The sequence below is a fragment of the Anabas testudineus genome, chromosome 3 (genome assembly GCF_900324465.2).
Source record: "Anabas testudineus chromosome 3, fAnaTes1.2, whole genome shotgun sequence".
Taxonomy (NCBI): Eukaryota; Metazoa; Chordata; class Actinopteri; order Anabantiformes; family Anabantidae; genus Anabas; species Anabas testudineus.
The window spans coordinates 11582270-11604639 of record NC_046612.1 but is presented as its reverse complement, the minus strand read 5'-3'; the positions used below and the strand labels follow the sequence as shown (position 1 = coordinate 11604639).

Sequence of the window (22370 nt, the reverse complement as noted above, 5' to 3'; positions counted from 1 at the left end):
TCCTCTTAGCTCCTGAGTGTCTTACACACGAGACATTGGATATTTATGAATTGATTCAGCAGTGTCACTCACTCCTGCACTTTGCCACGGGCACTAATCCATGTGATGGAATTCATATGTCTACTTCATATTAAGTTTCCTGTGTTGCTTATTGACCTTTTCATCCAGCATTTTCCCTCACTGATGCAAGCTAGCCCCTTCACAGAAGCTGTCTGGAGCCATTATTTCGCTGCTTCCCGTTGTGCTTCGGGTGAACACTTGAGCATTTAGCACACTGCTTGTGTTGGAGGTGACTGGAGAGTAGGGTTTGAATGTGAAAGAGAGGGAGCTATATGAGGTGCTAGGTGCAGATGTGGGTTGTAATAAACATACGCTAATTGCAGTTTTTTGCATCTTTATTGTGCATTAATGCTGGGTCTGTTTTTGGTGATAAATGTTGTAATTTTCTACAGGTTTCCCAATCAATAACCACCATGGAGCCATATAAAATGTAGCTATTATTTTAAATTGAGCAGTAAATCAGAAAATGGGAGGAGACATCATCAGTTTTACTGTTGCCTTATAGCATGTAAGCATCATAAAGTGTTATTTATAAATGCAATATATACGCCTATATTGCATGGGATTTGTCACCTACTATACAATATACTTATGTATTCCACATGATACAGGCTAAAGGATTTCTGTTGATTCTGTTGATTTGTTATCATGATTGCGTCATTGCCATCGTTTCCTCTTCTGATTGATGAGCAGTGATTCTGTGATACTCTGGCAGTATGGCCATACTGCCGTTGCCTATAGTTTATTATTTTCATTATTTATCTAAAGCGATGACACATGACTGTTCATGTTGTAAGTCGTACATTCACATTTCAAACCTCTTGTGTTTCTTTTACGTAATCATGCACACACAGTCTTCCTTTCACACACACACACACACGCTTATTTCAATTTGGCGTACCTTCTCCAACATTACGCACAAATGAAAGGAGGACCCTTGTCCTTTAACAATAGAATATGATGAATACCTTCTCTTCTTCGTGTTGAAAAGACCTCCTCTCTATTTGCCCTTTTAGTCAGCTCAATATAGAACAGTACTTGATTAAATCCCATTAGCACAGTTATTTGGATCAAGGACCTTGATTAAAATGCAGCAATATGATTTTTCTATCTAGTGTTACTGTGAAATTTGAATTGAGACAAACAACTAGCTCACTGCCATTCCATAAAAAGGTGCGTTCTGTACTATACATATGTATATTTTCCTTTTCTTTTTATCACATTTGATCATGATGCATATGCAAGACAAGTTTGCATCATCTACCGCACAGTTTACCATTTACCACCACTCTTTCACACTTGCTTCAGCAAGTTGTGTGATCTGCAAAGTTCTGAGAGACTCTAATTGAAGGTGACTGACACATACAAAGGACAGGATATTCTTTGCTCGGAGGTATGCTGCAGGTTTAAATAAAACTCTAACCACTGGGCCAAATGAGACAGCGCTGCATGTAGACACCGCAGTGCTAGAAATGGTGTTTTTTTTTTAAAAGAGTGCCGTCTTTTTAATTAATATCTGCCTTGAGGCTAGTTAGATACAAACAGAAAAAGCCTTGGTGCATACCAATGGTCTGCTAAATCCAGTACGGGGTAAAACATTCTCTCTGTGGTCAAAATTAAAATTAATTTGATCAAGTCCTCTTCAAATATATAATTCCATGAATAATTTATCTTGATGTATTTAAATTGATTCTTTTTGGCATTGGATTTTTGTACACATAAACCATTAATCTTTCGATCCCAGTTAATTAAAAAAAAACAAAAAACAAGTCTACTGGATAGATCTTGAGACGACAGCAAATAAGAATTGAGTATCAGTTTGTATTAGTCTACGTCTGAATATCCTGAAAGACGTTTAGAAAGACGGCACTCTGACAAATTACTTACGTTCTTTCTTTGCAGCAAATGACGACTGGTGCATACCGCCATATGTACTTCGACAATTAAACAGTGATGATGGAATAGTTTCCTGTGATGAATGTATCATTAGTTTCAATGGTTTATCATTTTGTATTGAAAACCACTAAAAAGGACATTAAAAACCCATTCCAAAGCACTAATGCTTTGAGCATAAGTCAGCTCTCCAAAGTTTGTTTACTGTTCTTCATGAGGAACTACACACCACAAGGGAGGTCACATCTGCCACTGCCAGTGTACTGTATGTTCCATTCGGAGCATCTACATCCTAATAGCCATAAATAAAGAATTAAGGAATCCTGAATTAACTGAGTAAATGGGAAGCACACTATATCTCTCTAACCACAGGCCAGTGTTAAAAAAGACTTTAAATTGGCCTCTGAATGCAAATCTAGCTGAAGGATGGAGTGCAACATCTTATCTGAGAAACATTAGTACACATAATTTCAAGCGCTGATTTATTTGCCTCAGAGCAATTAGGGAAAATAAAACACACACACACAGCATGAGCAGTTATCTTTTGTGTGGCAAAAATGTGAACTAATGTGATGAATGACGAATCATTTGCCCAAAGCAAAATTCATAGTCAGTGTGTGTGTTTGTGTATGAGGTGCGTGCATATGTGTATTTAACAGAGGCAATTGACAATACCCATTTTAATCTTTTCCAAAGGAAGCTGGAACTATGAAAGTAAACAATGCAATCTTATTTGACATGGCAAAATTGGTTGCACACATGCTTGAGAGAACAAAAATATCTGGTATTGGAGGTTATCTCTTGAGAGATGAGGAATTAAATCAAAACCATGACTCGCCATTCTTCAACCAAGTCATACAAGGACAAGTGGAAAAATTATTAGTAATTGCTTTTTTATTTGATCTTTTCATCTTTTTTTTTCAGATAGATCACAATGAACACAGCCTTTAGACAATAGCAGTTGAAATAATCCATACAAATGAATGTCTCTGGTCTTTTTCACCAGTTGCCCATTGTAGCGTGGAGCCCTATGTTATCAGTGTGGGCTTGGGGTGAGGGGACGACACTGACAAACATTGGGTGCTTGTTTTAACTAACCAAAATGTTGTCTCTATGTGTGTGTGAAAAAGTGCCTGTCTGAGTCTGTGAGCACCTGCATCAGTGTGATTCAGAGACCAGAGGCTGTTAGCCACATTCAATAAGGCCCTGTCCTAATCGCTTGGTACAACCAACAGTCTCAAGTGGGTAAAAATAACCCACTCTAGATTTGAGTAATGCACTGCCAACAGTGTATGATGCCAACAGCGTGTAATTAGACAATAATGAGAGGCCTTACATTATGATCACTCTCCAACTATGTGTTGACCTCAGCAGCATCCTCTGCTCTATTAAACAGCAAATAGCCTGAGAGAGGGGCCATGGCTTTAAAGAATACCTTCTATCCACTGGGCCCAGCTCATTTCCTGCCCACAATTTGTGAATGTACGGACAGTGGCCGGGCCAGGGGAACACCATTAGAGGGAGCAGGACTGTGCATGCATGTACATGAACAATAACAGTGACTGGCAGCCACACTCCAAGTAAAAAGACAAAAATCCTGGGGTGACCTGGATTTTGTTTTAATAAATAACAAAATAAAAAAAAAAAAAAACAATCCACAGCAATAAAGTCTTAATTTGAGTTGGAATTAAATTTATAGTTCACAGGTAACAGCAATGAAATAAGAAGAAAAAATTGTTTTGTCCAACAATGCAAGCATGAAAGTGAATCATGCACAGACACACAGAGACACACACAGATACACACACACACACACACAGTGGAGAGGACGCTTGATCCAGCATGAAAACTGAGCACAATGAGATAAAAAGAAAATTAACTATGGAGACAAGTGTGGAAATGTCACATACGCCTGGGTAGTGTTTTGCCCTCTCTTTCACTCTTTCCTTTAAGAGGCTATGCATTTAAATAAAAGGCAGTGTGTAGCTGGGTGTTTGTGCACACATGCATGTGTATTAGCACTTTTGTCAGGATCACAGTTGCAGTGCCGCTTTGAACAGCACATTTTAAATGTGTGATGAGAATGTCAGGCTTGCTCGATTTATCCCCGATATTTGAGAAAGATAACTAAAAATCTAATTTAAAAATAGTCATAAATATTTTCCAATTCCATCAAGTCCTTCTACAAGAAAAAAAAAAAAAAAGAAGCCTCTCCCCATCTCCCAGGAAAAGAGCAAGGGTAAACGGAAATCAAATACAGGCGAAGGAGATGAAGAAAAGTAGCAAGTGAACATTAAAAAAAAAAAAAAAAAAACTGGCAAGAAGGCAAAAGATACAGCAGAATGACAGAATGACGGGATAATGTCCAAACATGTACCTCAATTAGGAAAATGAAGCAAGAACAGAAATACCAAAATACTCGCATGTGACATGTCTGGAGGACAGAATGTGTCATATCTGCTGTCAAGATTCCAGCTCTGCTTTGATATATTTTACACAGTAAACACACCAGGAGCCATATGAATGCAAGTCACTGTTCCCTCTAATAGCTGCATCTTCCATAGATTTGGTGATTGTGGTCACATTTTCCAAAACACATCTAGTCTAATAGCCTACTGTTCTGCGTTTTTTACTGTCAGAGAATAATAGAAAAAGCACCTCCCATTATTATTTCAGAGAGTGGCCGAAATGTGCCAAAATTTTCAAAAATAAATGTCTGTATAATTTTCTTTTAAGAAAGCCTGAATGTGAAGACACTTGGTTATATAAACCATCCACCTAAACAGCAAAGACATCAAATCCAAAGTAACTTCAGATAGAATTTCAGATGTCAAGTTTCTCTGCAAAGTATGAGAATTTCTAACATGTATCGAGAAGGAGTACATACATAAACAACACAGACTGCTGAAAAAGAACCTCTTTTGGTCCTTTATAGAAAATGCACATTCTGGTGGACCAGGGTTTTATAAGCAGTCACAAGCTCCACAGATACAACAAGCTCTCCGCAGAGACAGTAAGGCAGTTTTATGATCACCAAGGAAACCACTCCACTTTCCATATGGCAGGTTTCTTTTTTGGAAAGAAAGTAAAAACATAATGAACACAAAAGACGCATACTAGATATTGTTAAAGAAAATAGCTGCCCTGTAAAAATCTGCTCAGTAAAAATATTCAAACTGTTATCCTGTGGTTGTTGCTTTTTGTTGTTGGTTTGAATTGTATTCTAGATCAGCTGGCTCATTAAGCTTTCAACAGTTATTGTATTTGATCCAGCTGGATCGCAGGGTAAAAAGAGGCGACATCTCAAAAGCACTGAAGCCAGCCTGCAAAGATGCAGAATAGCGAAGAAAAAAAAACAAAACACCAACAAAAACCCAAACTAAAGCAAACTCACAGAGTTCGACAGCTACTAAGGCAACCTTTGCCAAATACAATATAAGCCCATGTATATTGCAACACAACTATATATTAATTTAATAAAATACACAATATAGCTTTTGTACACATAACAATTTGGCTCAAATGCACAGAAATTGCAGTTAAAATCAATAAAAATATGTCAATTTTTTGATGTAAACACATCTAAATCGGATACATTTACACATATAATGAGATTATGTATAGTGATAATGTGAAGGGACATTTTCTTGTTTGTTTATTTATATTTTTGGATATTGTCTTCGAAATAATGGCAGTGTCCTTCGCAGTTTTTTAGGTTAATATCCCGCCTTGACCCCCAACTCCAGGACACTTTTTGCTGAGATTTCTCATTTCTTTTTTCTTTTTTTTTTTTATAAAATGTATAAATATTTTGTTAATATTTGGACACTATACATGAATTCATACATATAGTCATCTATATAGATCATATAGATATGTTTTCACAGTTGAGGAAAAATGTCCCTTTTTATACAACTTGTGATTGCCCTCAGGCATCGTCACACACATGATAATTCACTGTACACAAGGGACTGAAAGCTGATGATGTACATGTATAAGACAATTACACAGATGGCCAGTCGTCTGTAAGCATTTGTGTGTATGTGTGTGTTTGTGTGTGCGAAGGATCGTCAGTGCGTGTGAGTGTGTTACCATGTGTATGCGCAAAGTGTAGTGCATATGTGTAAAACTGGTGTGTGCAACTACACCGGTCAGCGTCATGAATGTTTAAATAGAGGCGTGAGAGAGACACAGCTTACACATGTGGCTACAAATGACAGGTGAAACATGGTTACACTGTTAATTATTCTCCTTCAGCGGAGCATTTAAGCCCCTCCAAACCCAAGTCCATGACCAACTCCTGATTAACCAATCTCTTCATGTTCAGACATAGGATCCATTACACGTAAAACACCTATAGTAATGTCAGAAAAGATAAAGTTGTGTCTTTCACTGTCTCAATTATAACTTGTTCCGGTTTCCACATCGATTGTCATGTCTGACCATAAATAGTCCTTTTCATTCAGTTTCTGTGGCCATCACACATAACAGAAAATTTGCCTACACACACTTAGATATGTAGGATTTCACGAGAGACCATGAACAACACACTTATGAGCTGGTGGGCACTTAGATAATAGCTTGCGAGGTGCCAGAGGCTTAAGCCTCTGCGATTTGCTTAAGAATCAAAAAAAAGAGAGTTTATAAATTCAGCAGAATTCAGATGTTCCTTTTTGTTGGTAGAGATCTTAGCACCAAAACTGGTGCCAAATGACTGATACAATAAATGTTCCCATTGTATGTCCAGTGTTGGTACTTGTCCACAACAAATACACTGAAAAGTGCTCCTGTTGTGAGAGCCATTTAACCTTTACGATTTGTTTTGGTAACAGTTTTGGCATGAGAGTTTGTGGAATAGCATCCCATTCCTCTCTCTCTACATCCTTTTTGTTGCAGTTCTGTTGTGTCACTTCCTGAGTGTGCCAGTGGCCTCGCTTCCTCTGCAGTCCTGCAATAGTTTGTCGATGTCTCTCACCACCTGGTCAGCGTCCATTCCGTCACGGTTCGTGTCGGGCTCCGCATGCTCCAGGACACACTCCATTTCACCTGTTGCCTCTTGGCTGATCCTGGAGCGGGCCTCAGCGAGCACCTTGGCCACCGGGTCTGAGGGAGGCAAGGGTGGGTAGACCCCCTGGTCTCTGGTTTGTTTGGTTGGTGACAGGTACTGACCATCAGGAGGCCCGTAGTGGCTAGAGCACGTGGCAGGAGGAGGTCTGCCTTCAGCCCCATCAGCTGGACTTTTGACGGAAGAGCAGGGAGACATGGTGGAGCAGCCCTTGGTGGGACTGTTAGAAGCTGAAGGTACCTCTTGGAGCAGTGGGCTGAGGGCACGTTTTGCCTTCAAGTAGGGCTTGACGTTGGCGACCAGAATGGTGTGGTCACGTCTCTCTTTTCCAAATGTACAGAACGTCTTCTTGCCATTGGGGTTAACAGTCTCATAGGTCTCTGTCTCGGGCACAGTCTCCATCCCTGCTGGCACAAACATATTGTTGCGGTAGTCTACGCCCTCCGCCTGGTTTCCTCCGGCAGGGAACTGGGGCATCCAGCAACGGTCAGAATGACCCAGTACTCGGCACTCCTCCGTACAATTCACACAGTCCTCATCTGCAGAAAAAAAAGGGGAGGGGATGGATGGAGAACAAAGAGATATTTATACCAGTGTGCATAAAACTGAGTAAAAACACACAGTGAGAGCATAAGAGAATCATTACACTATTATGAAAATGAACTGTCCAAAGTGTCCGAGCCCAAAGTCACAGAAACAGAGCCAAACCTAATAAAATGATGTAAAAAAGGAAAGCGCCAGCAAAGGATTTCTGGTTTCAAGTGCATGTAGAAATACATGCACACACACACACACACACACATACACACCTATCCAAGGGACTGGGGGACACCTGCTAGCATTTTCCAAAGCTCTGATCAGGGGGATGGCAGAGCATACAGAAGGAATGGAGAGGGAGCGAGAGAAAAACAACAACAGTTGAGGTTTGGCAAAGGCATAGTGCCGTTATCATAAATTCATGTCAGTGGGCTTTGAAGCCCTCCCTAGACAGAGAGGCTGTGCCAAATGGCTTGTGCTTCTTCCCCGTGTTTGTGCCTGTTTATTTGTGGGTCCCTTGTTGTTGTTGTGTGTGCACACGTGTGTATGAGTGTTTGTGTGTTCCCCTCTTTCATCTCTATTCAGAAGGATGCACACTCTGGCTGATTATGGAAGTGTTTGTGCCTGTGTCAAACAGATCCAGAACTTGGTTAAAAAATAATAATAAAATAAAAAGAAGAACACATTTTTTTTTGCTCCTCTTGGGCATAAAGTGGAAAAAAAAAAAAAAGAGCATCTGCTGTCCCACAAATGGAATTTCACCAGTGGTGGGGGCGAGATGAAACCAATAGACGTGCAGAAGGACGGGATCCGTGAGATTTGTACATCCACACATTAGACAACGTAATAATCATTTACAACAAACTCCAACAGAATTTAAAACACAGATTGTGTAACATGTCTGCGTTTGTTGTAAATGTTACTTCAGTAGCTTAAATACACAATTTGTATAGGCTTGTATAGGATTTCAATATGCTGCATTTATTTATCTATCATTCCATTGGTTAATAAAGGGTGAACTTCACAACATACAGGTTAAACACACCAAAAACTAGAATAATACACCAGCATTTAACGCTGCTCTCCAGTGAAATCCAAAGGTTGCTTGCACAGGCTTCTAAACAAATGCATCAGCTCAGACTAATTTGCATATTGGTTTTGAGATATGGGATGCATCTCTGTCTGTTTGTGGAACCAAAAGCTGCAGACAAACACCGACTTCCAGTTTCCTATACCGATGTGAGACTTTCCCGCTTGCTAAAATACAGCAAAACAAACTGCAACAGAACTGAGGCAGCTTTTGTTTGTTAAGAGGAATTAGGCAAGTCTATTTATAGGAGCTCGTTTTTTTTGTTTGTATAGTTAATGTAGCTCAGTGAAAATGTCAGTAGAACGAATGGCAGGAGCACAATATTTGAACTGAAACATATTCTTATCCCTGCTTTTGTCACCTTTTACCCCTGTTTCTGAATGTTTTCTCACTATGAGCAGTGATTCTCATGTGCAGTACTGAGTGTGGGACCAAACTTACCAAAAAAAAAAGCCTCCTTCGGTTTATTTTGTATGGCCTGAAACGAAAGCTCTGGTGTTGAGATGTGTTGACACAGGGTTTGAAAATGTTCACTCCACAGATTTGTTATATGTAAACTTTTAAAAGGAGTTCGACGAGGCTACTAAGAGCCAGGCAGCATTTCCACTATTATTCTCAACTAAATGTGAGAAGACAACAACATCACTGTTAGGAGCTGTAAAGCCACCCCATTAATTCCATTATGCGATGCATGGACCTTTACAGCAGGGCGAGAGTGCTGCTTTAAAGACCACAAACTTGGGACTAATACAATCTTTCGTTGATGCGAATGAGCGGGCAGAGTGGATGTGCTTGAGTGCACTTGGCTAGGCTATCTTTGCCGGGTTGTGGGTCAGCAGCCTAGATTCCTGAGAGACTGCCCTCCTAAGCTGTAGAGATGAGCTTAACACTTCACAAATGTTTGAAGAAGCCAAACAGTGCTGGCGCAAAGACAGGCTGACATTTCCCATGTTGAGGCAGTCATCTGAAGACGAAATAAGGTGAGGTGGGAAGCAGAGGCCAGGCCAGCTTCAGACGGACTACATTTAAATGGTGTGTGTGTGTGTGTGTGTGTGTTGGGTGGGGGTGGATGCATTTGCATGTGTGCGTGCGTGTTTGTGCTTGAGTGATTCGAGATTTGAGTATGAAAATATAAACAACATGTCAGAGTACAAAGCCGATGATTTGGTGGAAAGTATGTAGCCCACGTAAATAATAGAAACTTGAATACAGTCTGTAACCAGAACGCACTATTACTGTAATCCATCACCAAACCACAAAGCACGCCGCAGCCCGGTTTAACGGGTGGACGACCACTGCCTTTCATACACTTTCATGCATTCCAGACACACACACACACACACACACACACAATTAACATGGCCCCTACGACATCTCCATGCTCTCAGAGGTGACTGTCCATTCACCGCGCCCATATTACAGCATAAATAATCCATGCAGACATATTTCCTTCTATTTAGTTGGAGGAAACCTCTGATAGATTATTCATGTCTCAGTTGCACGTTCAACCTTGAGGCGTTCTCCTCATATCTATGGCTAACAATATGACATATGAGAGCAAGGGTGACATTCATCTCCCTCCTCCCGTCCCCTCCTCGCTGTGCCTCTTCTCCACCAGCTTTCTGGGATGGGCAACAAGGACACATTTGCCTGTGATGATTTGGCTACCAGGGGCGTGCTCACTTGTTTCCTCTCCAGTTTCTCTCTTAGTGCTGTGCATGATCAAAGGTAAATGACACTGATGGAGTGATACAAGCAGTCACATGTCACATTTTGATTCACTGTTCAGTCAGTTTTTGTTCTTACATGATGATGAATCACATTGATCAACTGCATAATCCATTATTTATAAATATACAATATTCCCATTACCATGCTAACACATTTAGTTTGTCTTCTCCCACATTACTTTGCTATAGACCTGCTTTTAGACCTAGGTATCCTGTTGCTCACTGTCTTAATCATTCATCCACTTATTTTTCTTTTTTGCAACATCATTGCCTACATGTGAGAGACGAAATGCTAAGTATTTGTCGTAAAATCAAAACCTCAAGATAGCGTGGACCTCTAGATATCAATCTGTGTTTACAACAAGAACACAGCGTTTTTATCTTTCAGCTCTCACTATTTTATCAACTTTGCAATCTCGGACACAGATATTGTATGGCTCAAAAAGAAAGAATGTCCTTAAATCTCATCTTACACAGAAGCCTTGAAAAGGACAGTACATCTTACAACCACGCTGGCCCTGAACCAAATGGGAACAAATGTAAGCGACAGGAGGTGATGCGATGATATGCAGCAGTTTAGATTACTTGGTGCAAAGCGTGAGCAAACCGTCTTAGACATCAGGAAGAAAAGAGGAGGCAAGACTCAGCTTCATTTCCCGGTGTCATTGAAACTCTGATCGAATTGTCCGATCGGGAGGAAGGCGCAGTTGGTGTTTGTATCTTTGCAGCTCTGTTCAAGGCACTTGACCTGAATCCCTTATTGAAATCAGATATTTATTACAACTCTATGGCCAACAAAAAGTTTAATTAACTCTACACACTCTTTTGTACTTGTGGATTCCTTTTTAACATCAAGCCAGCCCGAGCTATCTTACTACCTCTGGCAGGGTTAATTGCCTTGCCTTAGGGCAGGAAGACTGGGTAACAATGAACCAGATAGAACAGCTATGTTGCTGCCAGTTATCTTTATGGCTAAGAGCACATGAAACAGATAGAAAAGTAGCAAAGCTGCTCAAGTAAGTGTCTTTGCAATAACAAAAGGACACAGCGGCCAAGAAATCGAATTCAGTAAGACCCTTAGTTCAGCAACAAAACGCGAAGAAGCTCCTAGTTCACTTTTATTATTCAAAATCAGATATTACTATTCATCATAACACTGTCTAGTTTGAGAAAAGTCAATGAAAATGAAAACAGATGAATTAGGGGTTTGTTAATTCAGAATCAATTCAAAGAGTCTGAAAAGTCTGACCAGTTATGACTGTGGATGTGTACATGTGATTTTATTTATACTTATAATTTAAGAATTATTTATTTCGATAAAAACCTGTAATTGTTCAGCAATAATCAGAGATGTGCCGCTCTTATTTAGCCTAGTGATAGTGAAACAACCGTATATCACAGATGTATTGCAATATTCAATTCTAATCAGCAACAGCAACAACAGTGATGATTTATTGTGCTACTATCACACCGCATACGTTTTAGCCTGGTGGAGCTTCTGATAATAATGTCCTTCCTTCTTTGTGTTAGTGAAATGCCACAATCATAAGAATCTAGAGCACGGAGCATTTGCTTTGTAGTTACGGTGGATTTACAAGAACAGGAAACTATTATTGGTATCTCATTTTCCAACCTACTATTTACTAATACTCCTTGAGGACACAAGTGCAGATGCAACAGAAAATATGCAGCAAAGTACTGAGGGTGGCGGTGCATACCTGTAAGGACATACACTATACACTCACCCACCCACACACACACCCACTCACTCACACACACACACACACCCACACACAAAATATCCACTATCACAACTCGGCTTGATATGATTCACAACCCAGTGTCCACTGTAAAATGTCAAGATGGAATGAGTTTGATATTAAAAAACTTCAATAAAGCCTGTAGGGTCAGAAATAAATGTTGAGGGAAAAATTAAACCCAGTGGACTACCGAATTGTGTGTTCGGCTGTCATTTAGCTGGTAATCATACAGGCACAAACTGTATGTGCTGTACAAACAAGCACATTTCATCAGCATCCTGTGTCATGAGAGTTATCCAGATCAAGAAAGTCTCCCGCAGCCATCCCCTGCACCACAGCAACAGTGAAGGTCCTTCTACTGAGCCACAAAATACCTCTCATGTCTTTCCAAATTATAGAAAAATGCTCCTCTGTTTTCCTTCCAGAAAAAAAAAAGCCTTTTACTAAATTAGCACATAATTAAAGAGGTGCCACAGGCCACTTAAAATCACACATAGCTAGAGGAGATGGCACAGGGCTGTCCCCTTAGTGCAGAATGATAGAAAGTAACTGCTCGCAATCCTGAGCCGTTTTTTTTTTTTTTACTTTTCTCAATTTAATTTTTCTACCTTTCAGGGCGGGAGCTTAAGGTATGGCGCGTGAAGGATGTGCACCTAAACCTGTGAGTGCAAAAGTGTGCTTGTGTATCAGTGTGTGTCATAAAGCACGGTGTGATTTCCCTAAACTCCTTTTCTCCCTCCAGACGCCTGCCCCCCTGGCCCTACATGCCCATCCCTCCTCGCTTTATTACCCAGCCCTGTGATTAATGTCCCTCTGTCACACACTGTGGTTCCCTAGGAAGGAGGGAGGAACCGTGAGAGAGAGCTGTACACACAGGCTATTGCTAGAAAAGCAGCAGCAAAGTGAACACAGGAGAAGGAGGAGTGTGGAGTGCTGCTTCTGAAAGCACAAAAAAGGCAAAACACTACAAACGTGTAACCGCTTTGTATCCATCACAGTGGTGGTGAATCATTTTACCATCGTGCACACCTGGCTAGTTATTAGGCGGCTCTACGGGCTACTAAAGTAGCCTGCGAGATTGGAGAACGAACTGAGATGATTTGTGTGTGTGTGTGTGTGTGTGTCTGTGTGTTGAGGTTGTGTTGTGGAGTGTATCCCTCTACCCACCCAAGGTGGACAGGAGGAATGGCAGCTGACGAATTGTGCAGAGCATCTGTGACAGACCATGACTGCACCTGTTCACCTGAGGGAGCTCACAGTGTGCGTTTGTGTGTGCATGTGTGTGTGTGCGCGTTGTTGTGCTTTTAATCTCCTCGCCTACTGCTATCAAACCCAGCTGATCCATGCAAACCCCCACCACCACCACCACTCCTCCCATTCTCAACCAATCAGGGTGAGTAAATATTTGAATTGCACAGATGAGAGAGTGTTCGCTCTGACTAAGCCTAATGTTTAGTGAATTTCTTATTACTTCTCAGGTCGCTGGTCTAGCAAACAACAGCAGTTAAAGAGTTAAACTTTGGTCCTCGGTGAAGTGTACTTCAGTAATTTCAGAAAGTAAACCCGTCAACAAGCTCAACTGGAGGGCTGATGTATAAAAAAACTACAAATTAATATAGTACCTATTGTTTTATAAAAGGATTTCTCTTCATGAAATATCATCCGATTCGTATTCTGATGCGAATTTGGTTTTACCACAGCGCATCACTCACATCTTCACACATATTCCCCTTACGCAGCATTGCTTTGGCGAAAGTGAGAACATTACTCAAGTCTTTTACTGAATTTGATATTGTTATGATTCTAAAACACAGAGATGCTGAGAAAGCAGGTTCCCCCCTCTACAGTTGACCAGTCTGTTTTGCCATCATCATTTCAGGAAAGTTGCCTTGGAAAAGTTTTTTTTTTCCATAAAATCTCTGTAATGGTCTTTTCCCCCCAGTTTGCTGTGGGTTGGGATTTTACGCTGGCCTATTGCTCTGCTTAAAACCTATCAAGAACAGTAAATGAGGCCTATGATGTGATTTAAAACAGTAATTTGGAGAAAGTGAAGTTTTAAATACATTTATTTTGCTTTTTTTTTGGAGAAACTTTTACTGTTTGGCAGACCACAAACAATATAACTCATTTAGAAATATAGTTGTTCCAACAAGAAAACTACTTTATAATATTTTATGATGTTGATTAGGGTGCAATTATTAAGTCAAAGTTTTTCTGTGAGTGCGACTGCGCGTTGAGGAAAGAGATCTGCTTGCTTTTTGTGGCAGGTGGCACAATAAGAGGGATACTTCTCTCCACTGTAGGAGCTTTTATCGCAGTGGGGGGCAAGAGAATGCCAATGCATAGCCTGAAATGCTTGGCAGCAGTGGTGGGGGTGCCCAGTGGCTGGCAATGCCAAGACTGAATCAAGGACATTTATCTCAGGATCAAACATGGCCTCTCTTCAGGCGTTCCCGTAGAAACTTCAGGCTCCTCCGTCAGCGAATGCCTTGGCTAAGTTGTTCAAAGAACACCTTGAGGAGAGAGTGTTTATGCATTGGAGAAGGAGGACTGAAACCCAAGAGGAGGAGGAAGAGGCGCATGGACTCATATTCAAACACAAACAAAGACACAGAGCCTAATCAATGATGAGCAAGCAGAGCCCGTGTGTGCTGTGGGTCGTAGAGATGAGGGACATCTGGACAGACAGGTTGGTCTTTTCAAACAGCACTTTGCCTTTAACACAAAGCAGCATTGAGGGCTCTAAAATGTTTAATGCAGTCCTTATGAATACACATTTAAACAAGTGACCTACCTGGTCATATAAAGGTGTGTGTGTGTTTGTCTGTTCCTGTTTGTACAGAGGAGAATTGAATGTGCACTTAGACTCTGCCAGTGTCGGGGGTTCCTGCAACTTTAGGGCGTATTGACTGTTTTTCTTATTATCTTATTTCTTATCTGATTTAAAAGACGCCTCCACTAAAATATGAATAGCTTTTCCTTGCGTTACGTCTCACAGCGCCACAGCCATATGTTCTCTGACATAGTCTCAGTTGTCAAAGGTTGCTCCTGGCTCTAATTGTTTGCAAAACTCAGCCAAGAGACAACGGTGTGAAAACAGGGGGGATAAAAAGATCATCTCACATTTTCTTGGTTATCTCTTGGCAATCAGACCTCCGACTAAAAAAGAAAAAAACAAGAAAAACAAGAACCTCACCAGACAGGTTTAAGTCAACCGCCATGGGAACCTATCCGATGCTAAAAAATGCTGAGAGCAGTAAAAGTGATGTTTATCTGTAAATGCATGTGTGACGTGCGACAACACCCTTCAGAACATTCCCACTGCTATTTCAACCACACAGTTGACCAAGTTTTAAGTGCTTTACATTGAGTTCCTTTTCATTTCTACAGACCATTTGAATCCTTTGTGTGTATGTACGCACTCAAATACTGTAGCAGCACCGAGCAGTCAAAGGCACTCAATAAATATTGCAAGGTCAGTCAAGGAAGATCCTTGCTTTAGCCAATCAAAACCCAGCTGCCTCTTTTCTAACCTGTGACTTAAGACCATTGTATAATTCAAATTTCCTCTAGCTATAGCTCACTCCTCAACTCCTCTTTCTCTCAGTCCTTAAGTGTTCTAATGGTGGTAGAATTGCAGCAGAGCAGCCACAGGGAAGCTATTAGATATAGATGTCTGAGAGGAACCACCCATACATCATTCCCACTGTCATCAAGCTATTTATATCTACAATTAACATGAAAAAGCCATTACACGGAAGAAAATATAAACTAATAGTACATCTGTCTATGGGTATGTACACTAAACAGCATGCATATATTCATGTACATACTGTAAACATACTGTATAAAGTCACAGTTTCACTGTTTATATAGTGTAAGGTTATAAAAAAATAAAGATATGTATATCTATAATTAGACAGAAACAGAGAGTACCCTATAATAAATACAGTTATAATCTGTTTACAGATTTATGCAGTTGGCTTTAATCCTTTTAAATTTTAAGTTAAAGAAGAACAGGAAACATATTGCATGAAAGCAATGTGAACTGTTTTTGTCACCACATGATATAAAAATAAAGTTGCTCTGCCATAAATAAAACATGCTCAGTGTTGTGTATTCACCACTGAATAGATGGACACCAGAGGATTCATTTAGTTAAAGCTGAACAAAAAGAACAAGTACAAATAAGAATGTGATCCTATTCATCACTGATGCAAACTCTGGCTTACGTCTAGATATCGAACATAAAATCATGGGAACGACTAGAAACACAAGCCTGTTGCGCAGACTGCTGTTAAAGTGGGATTCGGTGGTGTTGTCGGAGGCTGACATGTTAGCAGGTCGACAGTATCTTGCTACCTTTACCTGGAGAGAGACATGGAGGGTGGCACAAAGGGTGGCAAGGAGACAAGAAGGGGACTTATTAGAAGATGAGGCGAGAAGCGTGGTGAATCTGTGGCTAATCCTCCGTTTCCTCTAAGCCTATGTAATTAGGACATGGGGGATTGCACCGTGACAGGGGATGCTTCTGGACCGCCTTGCTTTTTTCCCCCTCTCACTCTTTTGTTTATTTCTTCCCTCTTTAGCCCGGGTTTATGGCGGTTTGTCATCTAAATATAGCAAGCCTGTGTGTGTCTTGTCTTTACGGTGTGTGCATCGCAGCATGTTCACTCATAAGCAACATAAACAGACACAGCATGCCTGCACCATGTTTTCAGTTCTACTCACTACTACTTACTATTTGTGGATCAGAGTAAGAGTGCACTCCTTTTTTTTTTTTTTTTTTTTTTTTTTTTGCAGCTTTTGTCGCAGCGTGACACCCTTAGATTGTATTTAGGCATATTTGTGGGAATCAAATGGCTTGTTTCAGTGAAATAACACTTCCTCTTCCACACACACACGCACACCATGCACATAACTGAAAAGCCTTAGGATCCAGAGCACAGTATGGACCAGACATGAGACCTGATCAGCATCCTTCTGCCTGTTAATAGCCTTAATCTACTTCCTTCTCCCAGCAGACGGCAAGAAAAGTTTCCTTGGCCCATTTAGAGAGATAGTGAGTGCAGGAAATAAAGTGAGAAAGATAGAGAGAGAGAGAGGAAGAAGAGCAAGAGAGAAAAGGAAGGGGCAGGGAATTAAAAAAAAAAAAGCTGAGAGAATCTCTGACTCACCAGCTCATTACAAAAATCCTGTTTCTATCCAAGGAGAAAACAGGTTTAAAACTCCCCATTAAATAAAGAATGAAGGGAAACCTTTTGTTGCTAATTCACAGAGGGTCGGCTTTTGAAGTGCTTCACTCCACCAGATTTTTTACATTTTAACCGTGCTATTTTAATGATGTTATTTCCAGTACTCTACATTTGAGGGATCTCTTCTTAAAAGTGATCGGATTTAGTGCCTACGTTGAGGCGCACGTGGCCCTCCCCTGATAACTAGCCTAAAACAACAAGAAGAAAAAAACATTTCGTTTTGTGGAGGCGTCATTCAGACAGTCAATACAATAACAAGATCCACCAGACATCAGGCAATCCTGTCACATTTGCTGAATTAAATCACTTTGTTTTATTGTCTCTCTCTCTCTCTCTCTGTCTGCCTCTCTATTTGTCGCTCTCTTTTGAACAAAGGGATTTGAACAACTCGGGGTGTCATGGCTTTGTGCAAGTAATCATTCCCATGTGTACTGCTTTAGCAGGATTAGGGAAAGTGCTTCTGATTCTCTGTCTCAACAGAAAATGCTCTCACTGTAATATACCAACACACAGTGTACAACAGTATTGTCCCTCACACTTCATTCTGTCCTGCGTTATGATATGACCTTGATCGTTTCAAGTGTTGAGCTGCTGTAAAAGGCTACGATGAAGCTAAGCTGACAAAATTCACAGCGACAAATTCATCAAAATAATGTAAAAATAAAGAAAAAGGTGGGTGCTCAACTTGCTGCTGCTAGCAGTGTCTTCCTGTTACTGGTTGAGAGACATTAATAAAGACAGAATGGGTAGGCGTAAAGGGGCTTGACACATTGCATTGCAATCCAAATAATGCCGAGTTGCGATTATAAGAAATGTCTAAGACATTAAAATACTGACAAAAACAGTCTATCACTGTCCACATACAGTATTTAACACTTTTCCAAATGAATACATCACACAAATAACTAAACCACATTGGTTTAATGTGTTAAAAAGCCTCAGTTCAGATATTAGCGAGTGATAAAGTATAAACAATTAAACAATCAATGATTTTAAACATTATTTATTCAAATTCAAATTCAGCTCTGCAGATATCTCCACCAGAGCCTATTGTGAAAGCCTGAACGTTTCCTCCACTGGAGTTAAGTTGAGTTGGAGTTCATTCTACACATGGGAATATTGAAATGTAATTTAGTAAGTAATGTGCAATATTGATGTTGCTACAAGTGTTTTGTTTAATTAATAATGTAAATGCGTAAAGCAAAGTTCAGATTGTGTTGCCTTTTCTTTGTACACAGCATTACACTAATACAATTTGAAGTACCGAACTTCCGAATATGAAAGTATGATTTCCTGCTGTAATAAAACGGGATCACACATTTTGTGAGTGCTAGCAGAAACAGTGTGATATCCAGGATCAGGACGTCGGAAAAAAAAAAAGTCAGAGATAAGTAAAACGAAATGACCTGTTAAAGTAGGTGCTGTGCCACACATGAACAAATCCCTCTAAATTCAACTTCTAGCTCACGCACTCATGAGACTAATATGTGCAATAAGAAAACAGTACACTTTAGCATGTAGGCATTTGATCAATTGTGCCAATGAACACCAGTGTAGCTCCCCTAAGGATATTGGCGGGTGTTGAACAGAGGCTAAGTGGAAAGGTGCAGAGAGGTAGGTTGAGTCGATGGTGTTGGCTTTCTCAGCCCCGGGGCCTAACACATTTAGAGAGCTAACTGACACACTTTGGATGTATTAGCCACAGTGAGCTCTGCCAACCTCTCTTCTATTTCTGCTGCACCTCCTCTTCCTCCCATTGCCGTCTGTCTGTCACCACAACCTTCTCTCCATAGAAAACTCAGGAACATGCCTAGTGTTTCAGCCACATTGCTTTAGCATCGACGTTCCTCCGTGCCCCAGCCAAATTGGTGTTTGCCGTCTAGACACTGGTTGCTTGTGTCTCTGTATGGATAAACATATGCACACGCTAACACTCTCACTCGTCTGTTTATAAGTATGATTAGATTAAGAGAAACTGACGGAAATGCAATAACGGTCTATTAGTCTACCCATCGGGGGGATAATCATTTCAAATAGAAATGTGTTTTCCATCTCACTATCTAATTTATACTTTCTTTGCCTCTCCATCTGTTTCACTCCTGAGACTGGTAGGTTATCAACACAAGGCTTTAAAATAGGCTGGGTTCAAGTCAAGGCCACTGAAATAAAAGGCAAATAAACAGGAATACATACCAATAAATACCTCTCAGACATCAGACCCAAAGGCTAGAAGACCCCGGCTCTCTCTTGACAAATATATGCATTGATTTTGAAGGTGAGAAAAACAACTCCCCTCAACCCATGATGCCCCATTCTATGTGGTGGTTTAAGATTAGGGTCAAAGATTAGGAGGCTTACACAAGATAAGAATGGGATTAAAAGAGCTCAGAGATGTAAAATTACAGATCAGAGAACTGGTGAAAATACACCTGACTTGTAAACAAACTCATAACAGGGCAGCCACCTGTCCTGCTCGACAATCGTGGCATCGTGGGGGGAGAAAGAAAACAAAGCAATGTATTCCTGACAATGGAAAGTGAATATTATGGAAGCAGCATCCAATATTCCAGAGAGGGATTCAGCACACATCAAAGGCTGCCTCTGCAGTAAGTCTGTTAGATTTGGGATTAATGGACTCCAGAGGGGCCTGGACACACACATGCAGGCACACATCCACACAAATACATACACAGACACACACAAACACACAAAATCCACTACCACAATTCCGCTTGATAAGATTCACAACCCAGGCTAGCAAAGAACTGCAGTGCAGTATATCTCTTCAAGTAACTCTCCACAGTAGACTCTCTACTGCAGCATGATACGGCGTTACAACATGTTGTAAGTCAGCGGAGGCAGTTAATGTAATTTCTTAACATTCCAGTAAATTTTAGACAACAAATACTAAAACTGTCCTGGTGGTGGTTTCGAGCACCAGGCTTCTGTGAGCGGAGCACCAAGCTCTCTCCAGTCATGTCTATTTGATTGTTTGAACAAGCTCTTTATTTTGCTTGTCAAATTGGCGATGCACATGGTCAGGAGCACACACGCATGAATGCATACACGCGCGCACAACTGTAAGTTGCCTCTAAGCTCCGATGAGTTCATGCAAATTACAAAAATGCAAATTCGGGCGGTGAGGCTCAGCTGTCCTCTGGTGCGTTTTGAAGAAAACACGACAAAATGGGGAAAAAACTCGCAACAAATTTATTTCATTTAATCTCGACAGACAGAAAGACAGTCTAATCCCAACCCTGACTGCCTTTCCACCCCAATGCCCAGCCTCTCCCCATCCTTCCACCGCCCCCCCCCCCCTCCTGCTGCATCCTCTGCCCTCTGGGCTAAAACCACAGGTGCAGGCAAATGCAAACCACTGGGTGGAAAATGCTCGTTGACAGCATTCTGGTGTGTTTGTGATTGGTCAGTGAACAATAAGGGAGTTTCCTGAAACACTTGTCGTGCTGATGGAACAGCTGGACACCAACACCAGACATGGATCAGGGTGGGAGGAGACCATGCGGAACAACAGGGAACTTAAAACTAAAATGAGATTCAGCGGAGCTTAAGCTCACTGTCATCTGACAAACTGTTTGTGAGTCGCAAAGGAAAGAAAAATAAAGAACATTAACAAAGCCGAGCCACAGTTATTTGCAAAAAAAAAAAAAAAAAAAAAAAGAAAATCCCTGTATTCTAATGTTTTGATCTAATATCATACTGCGGATATATTTTCTGCTAAACAAGGTGTTCTATCTGAAAAAGGCTGTCGTATACTGGAGTATTTGACTAATTTGTCACTTGAAATTGTATTTTTGAGCACAAGTGGTCATAATTTCGCAGCTCAAAGCTGAAAAAGGAAGATGGAGGATGGATCACCTGTTGTTCGATACGTCTTGAATTCTGATGTGGTTGCCTGGATACAGCAACAGCAAGAGTGTGTATTTTCCATCAGTCTATGTGTATTAATTCACCGGCTCCCTCTGCTATTGTCTGCCTCTTCTCTTTTTGAGCACCAACACACAGGCACACAAGTACATGCGAGCACGAACCCACAGCCACGAGCACACCCAGACCCGCTCTCATCCACGCGATCATCCTGCGCAGCATTATCACAATCTAGGGAACTAGATTATCCCTAGGCTCAAAACTTCATTCTCTTTGATCACCACTTCGAAGGGGATGAGAGGCAGCACGGCGGACCATCACCCAGATCTCCCACTTGTTAATCAAGGCAGATCTCCTTTTTTTTTTTTTTTTTTTTTTTCTCGTCACCTTCAGGAACAGATGGACAACTGTTTTCAAAACATCAGCACAGAATATGCATTGTGCTATAGAGGATACACCCTCCAGCATCAACAACCCAGAGTGTTTCTAGGATCACATATTAGTCTGCATAGCATTGCTACACTCTAGGACACTATTAAAAAAAATCTTCAACTTGCTTCAACAAACAACAGGATGTGATAACATGAGTGAATCTGGTGCTAACCTTGGTAGTACTGAGATCAACTGATCAACTAAACGGTGTTCTCTGCAACACCTGTTACAGAAAATCCTACACATCTGCAAACCATTCAACTGTCTACCTCACCGTGGCCTGAATTTCAATGATGTGTGTGTGTGTGTGTGTGTGTGTGTGTAAACCAACAGAGAAGGTGTAAACACTACATGAGGATCTGTCACACTCAGCTGTTTACTCTGCAAGTCTTCTAAATCTCCATAATAGATCTTGTGGTTTGAGGTGAGATGGTGAGGTCAGCTGTTAATTGGCTGCTGGTAATTACAGATGTATCTTAAGCTGTCCTATGGACTTTGGAGACCTGCCTTGCAACTAATTTGCCACAGTGAATATTGCAATGTATGGTTTATGGCGCAAGTTTCATTCATAAATTCTGGGGGAGCAATTAAAACATACAATCTAACCTGTGTCTCACCCTGTCAAGGAGCTCTCGTAAGCACCACGCTAGGCATAACATGCAT

At 40.8% G+C, this 22370-nt stretch overlaps 1 protein-coding gene across 2 annotated transcripts in view; it reads right to left on the bottom strand.

The window, feature by feature from the left end:
• Nucleotides 1–2848: 2848 nt before the first annotated feature.
• Nucleotides 2849–22370, bottom strand: part of pcdh17 (protocadherin 17) — a 51701-nt gene continuing 32179 nt past the window's right edge. For both annotated transcript variants that reach the window (XM_026378547.1, XM_026378548.1), the window contains exon 5: nt 2849–7557. In XM_026378547.1, the coding sequence (XP_026234332.1) occupies nt 6860–7557 (698 nt within the window). In that variant the 3' untranslated portion in view covers nt 2849–6859. The remainder of the gene's footprint in view (nt 7558–22370) is intronic.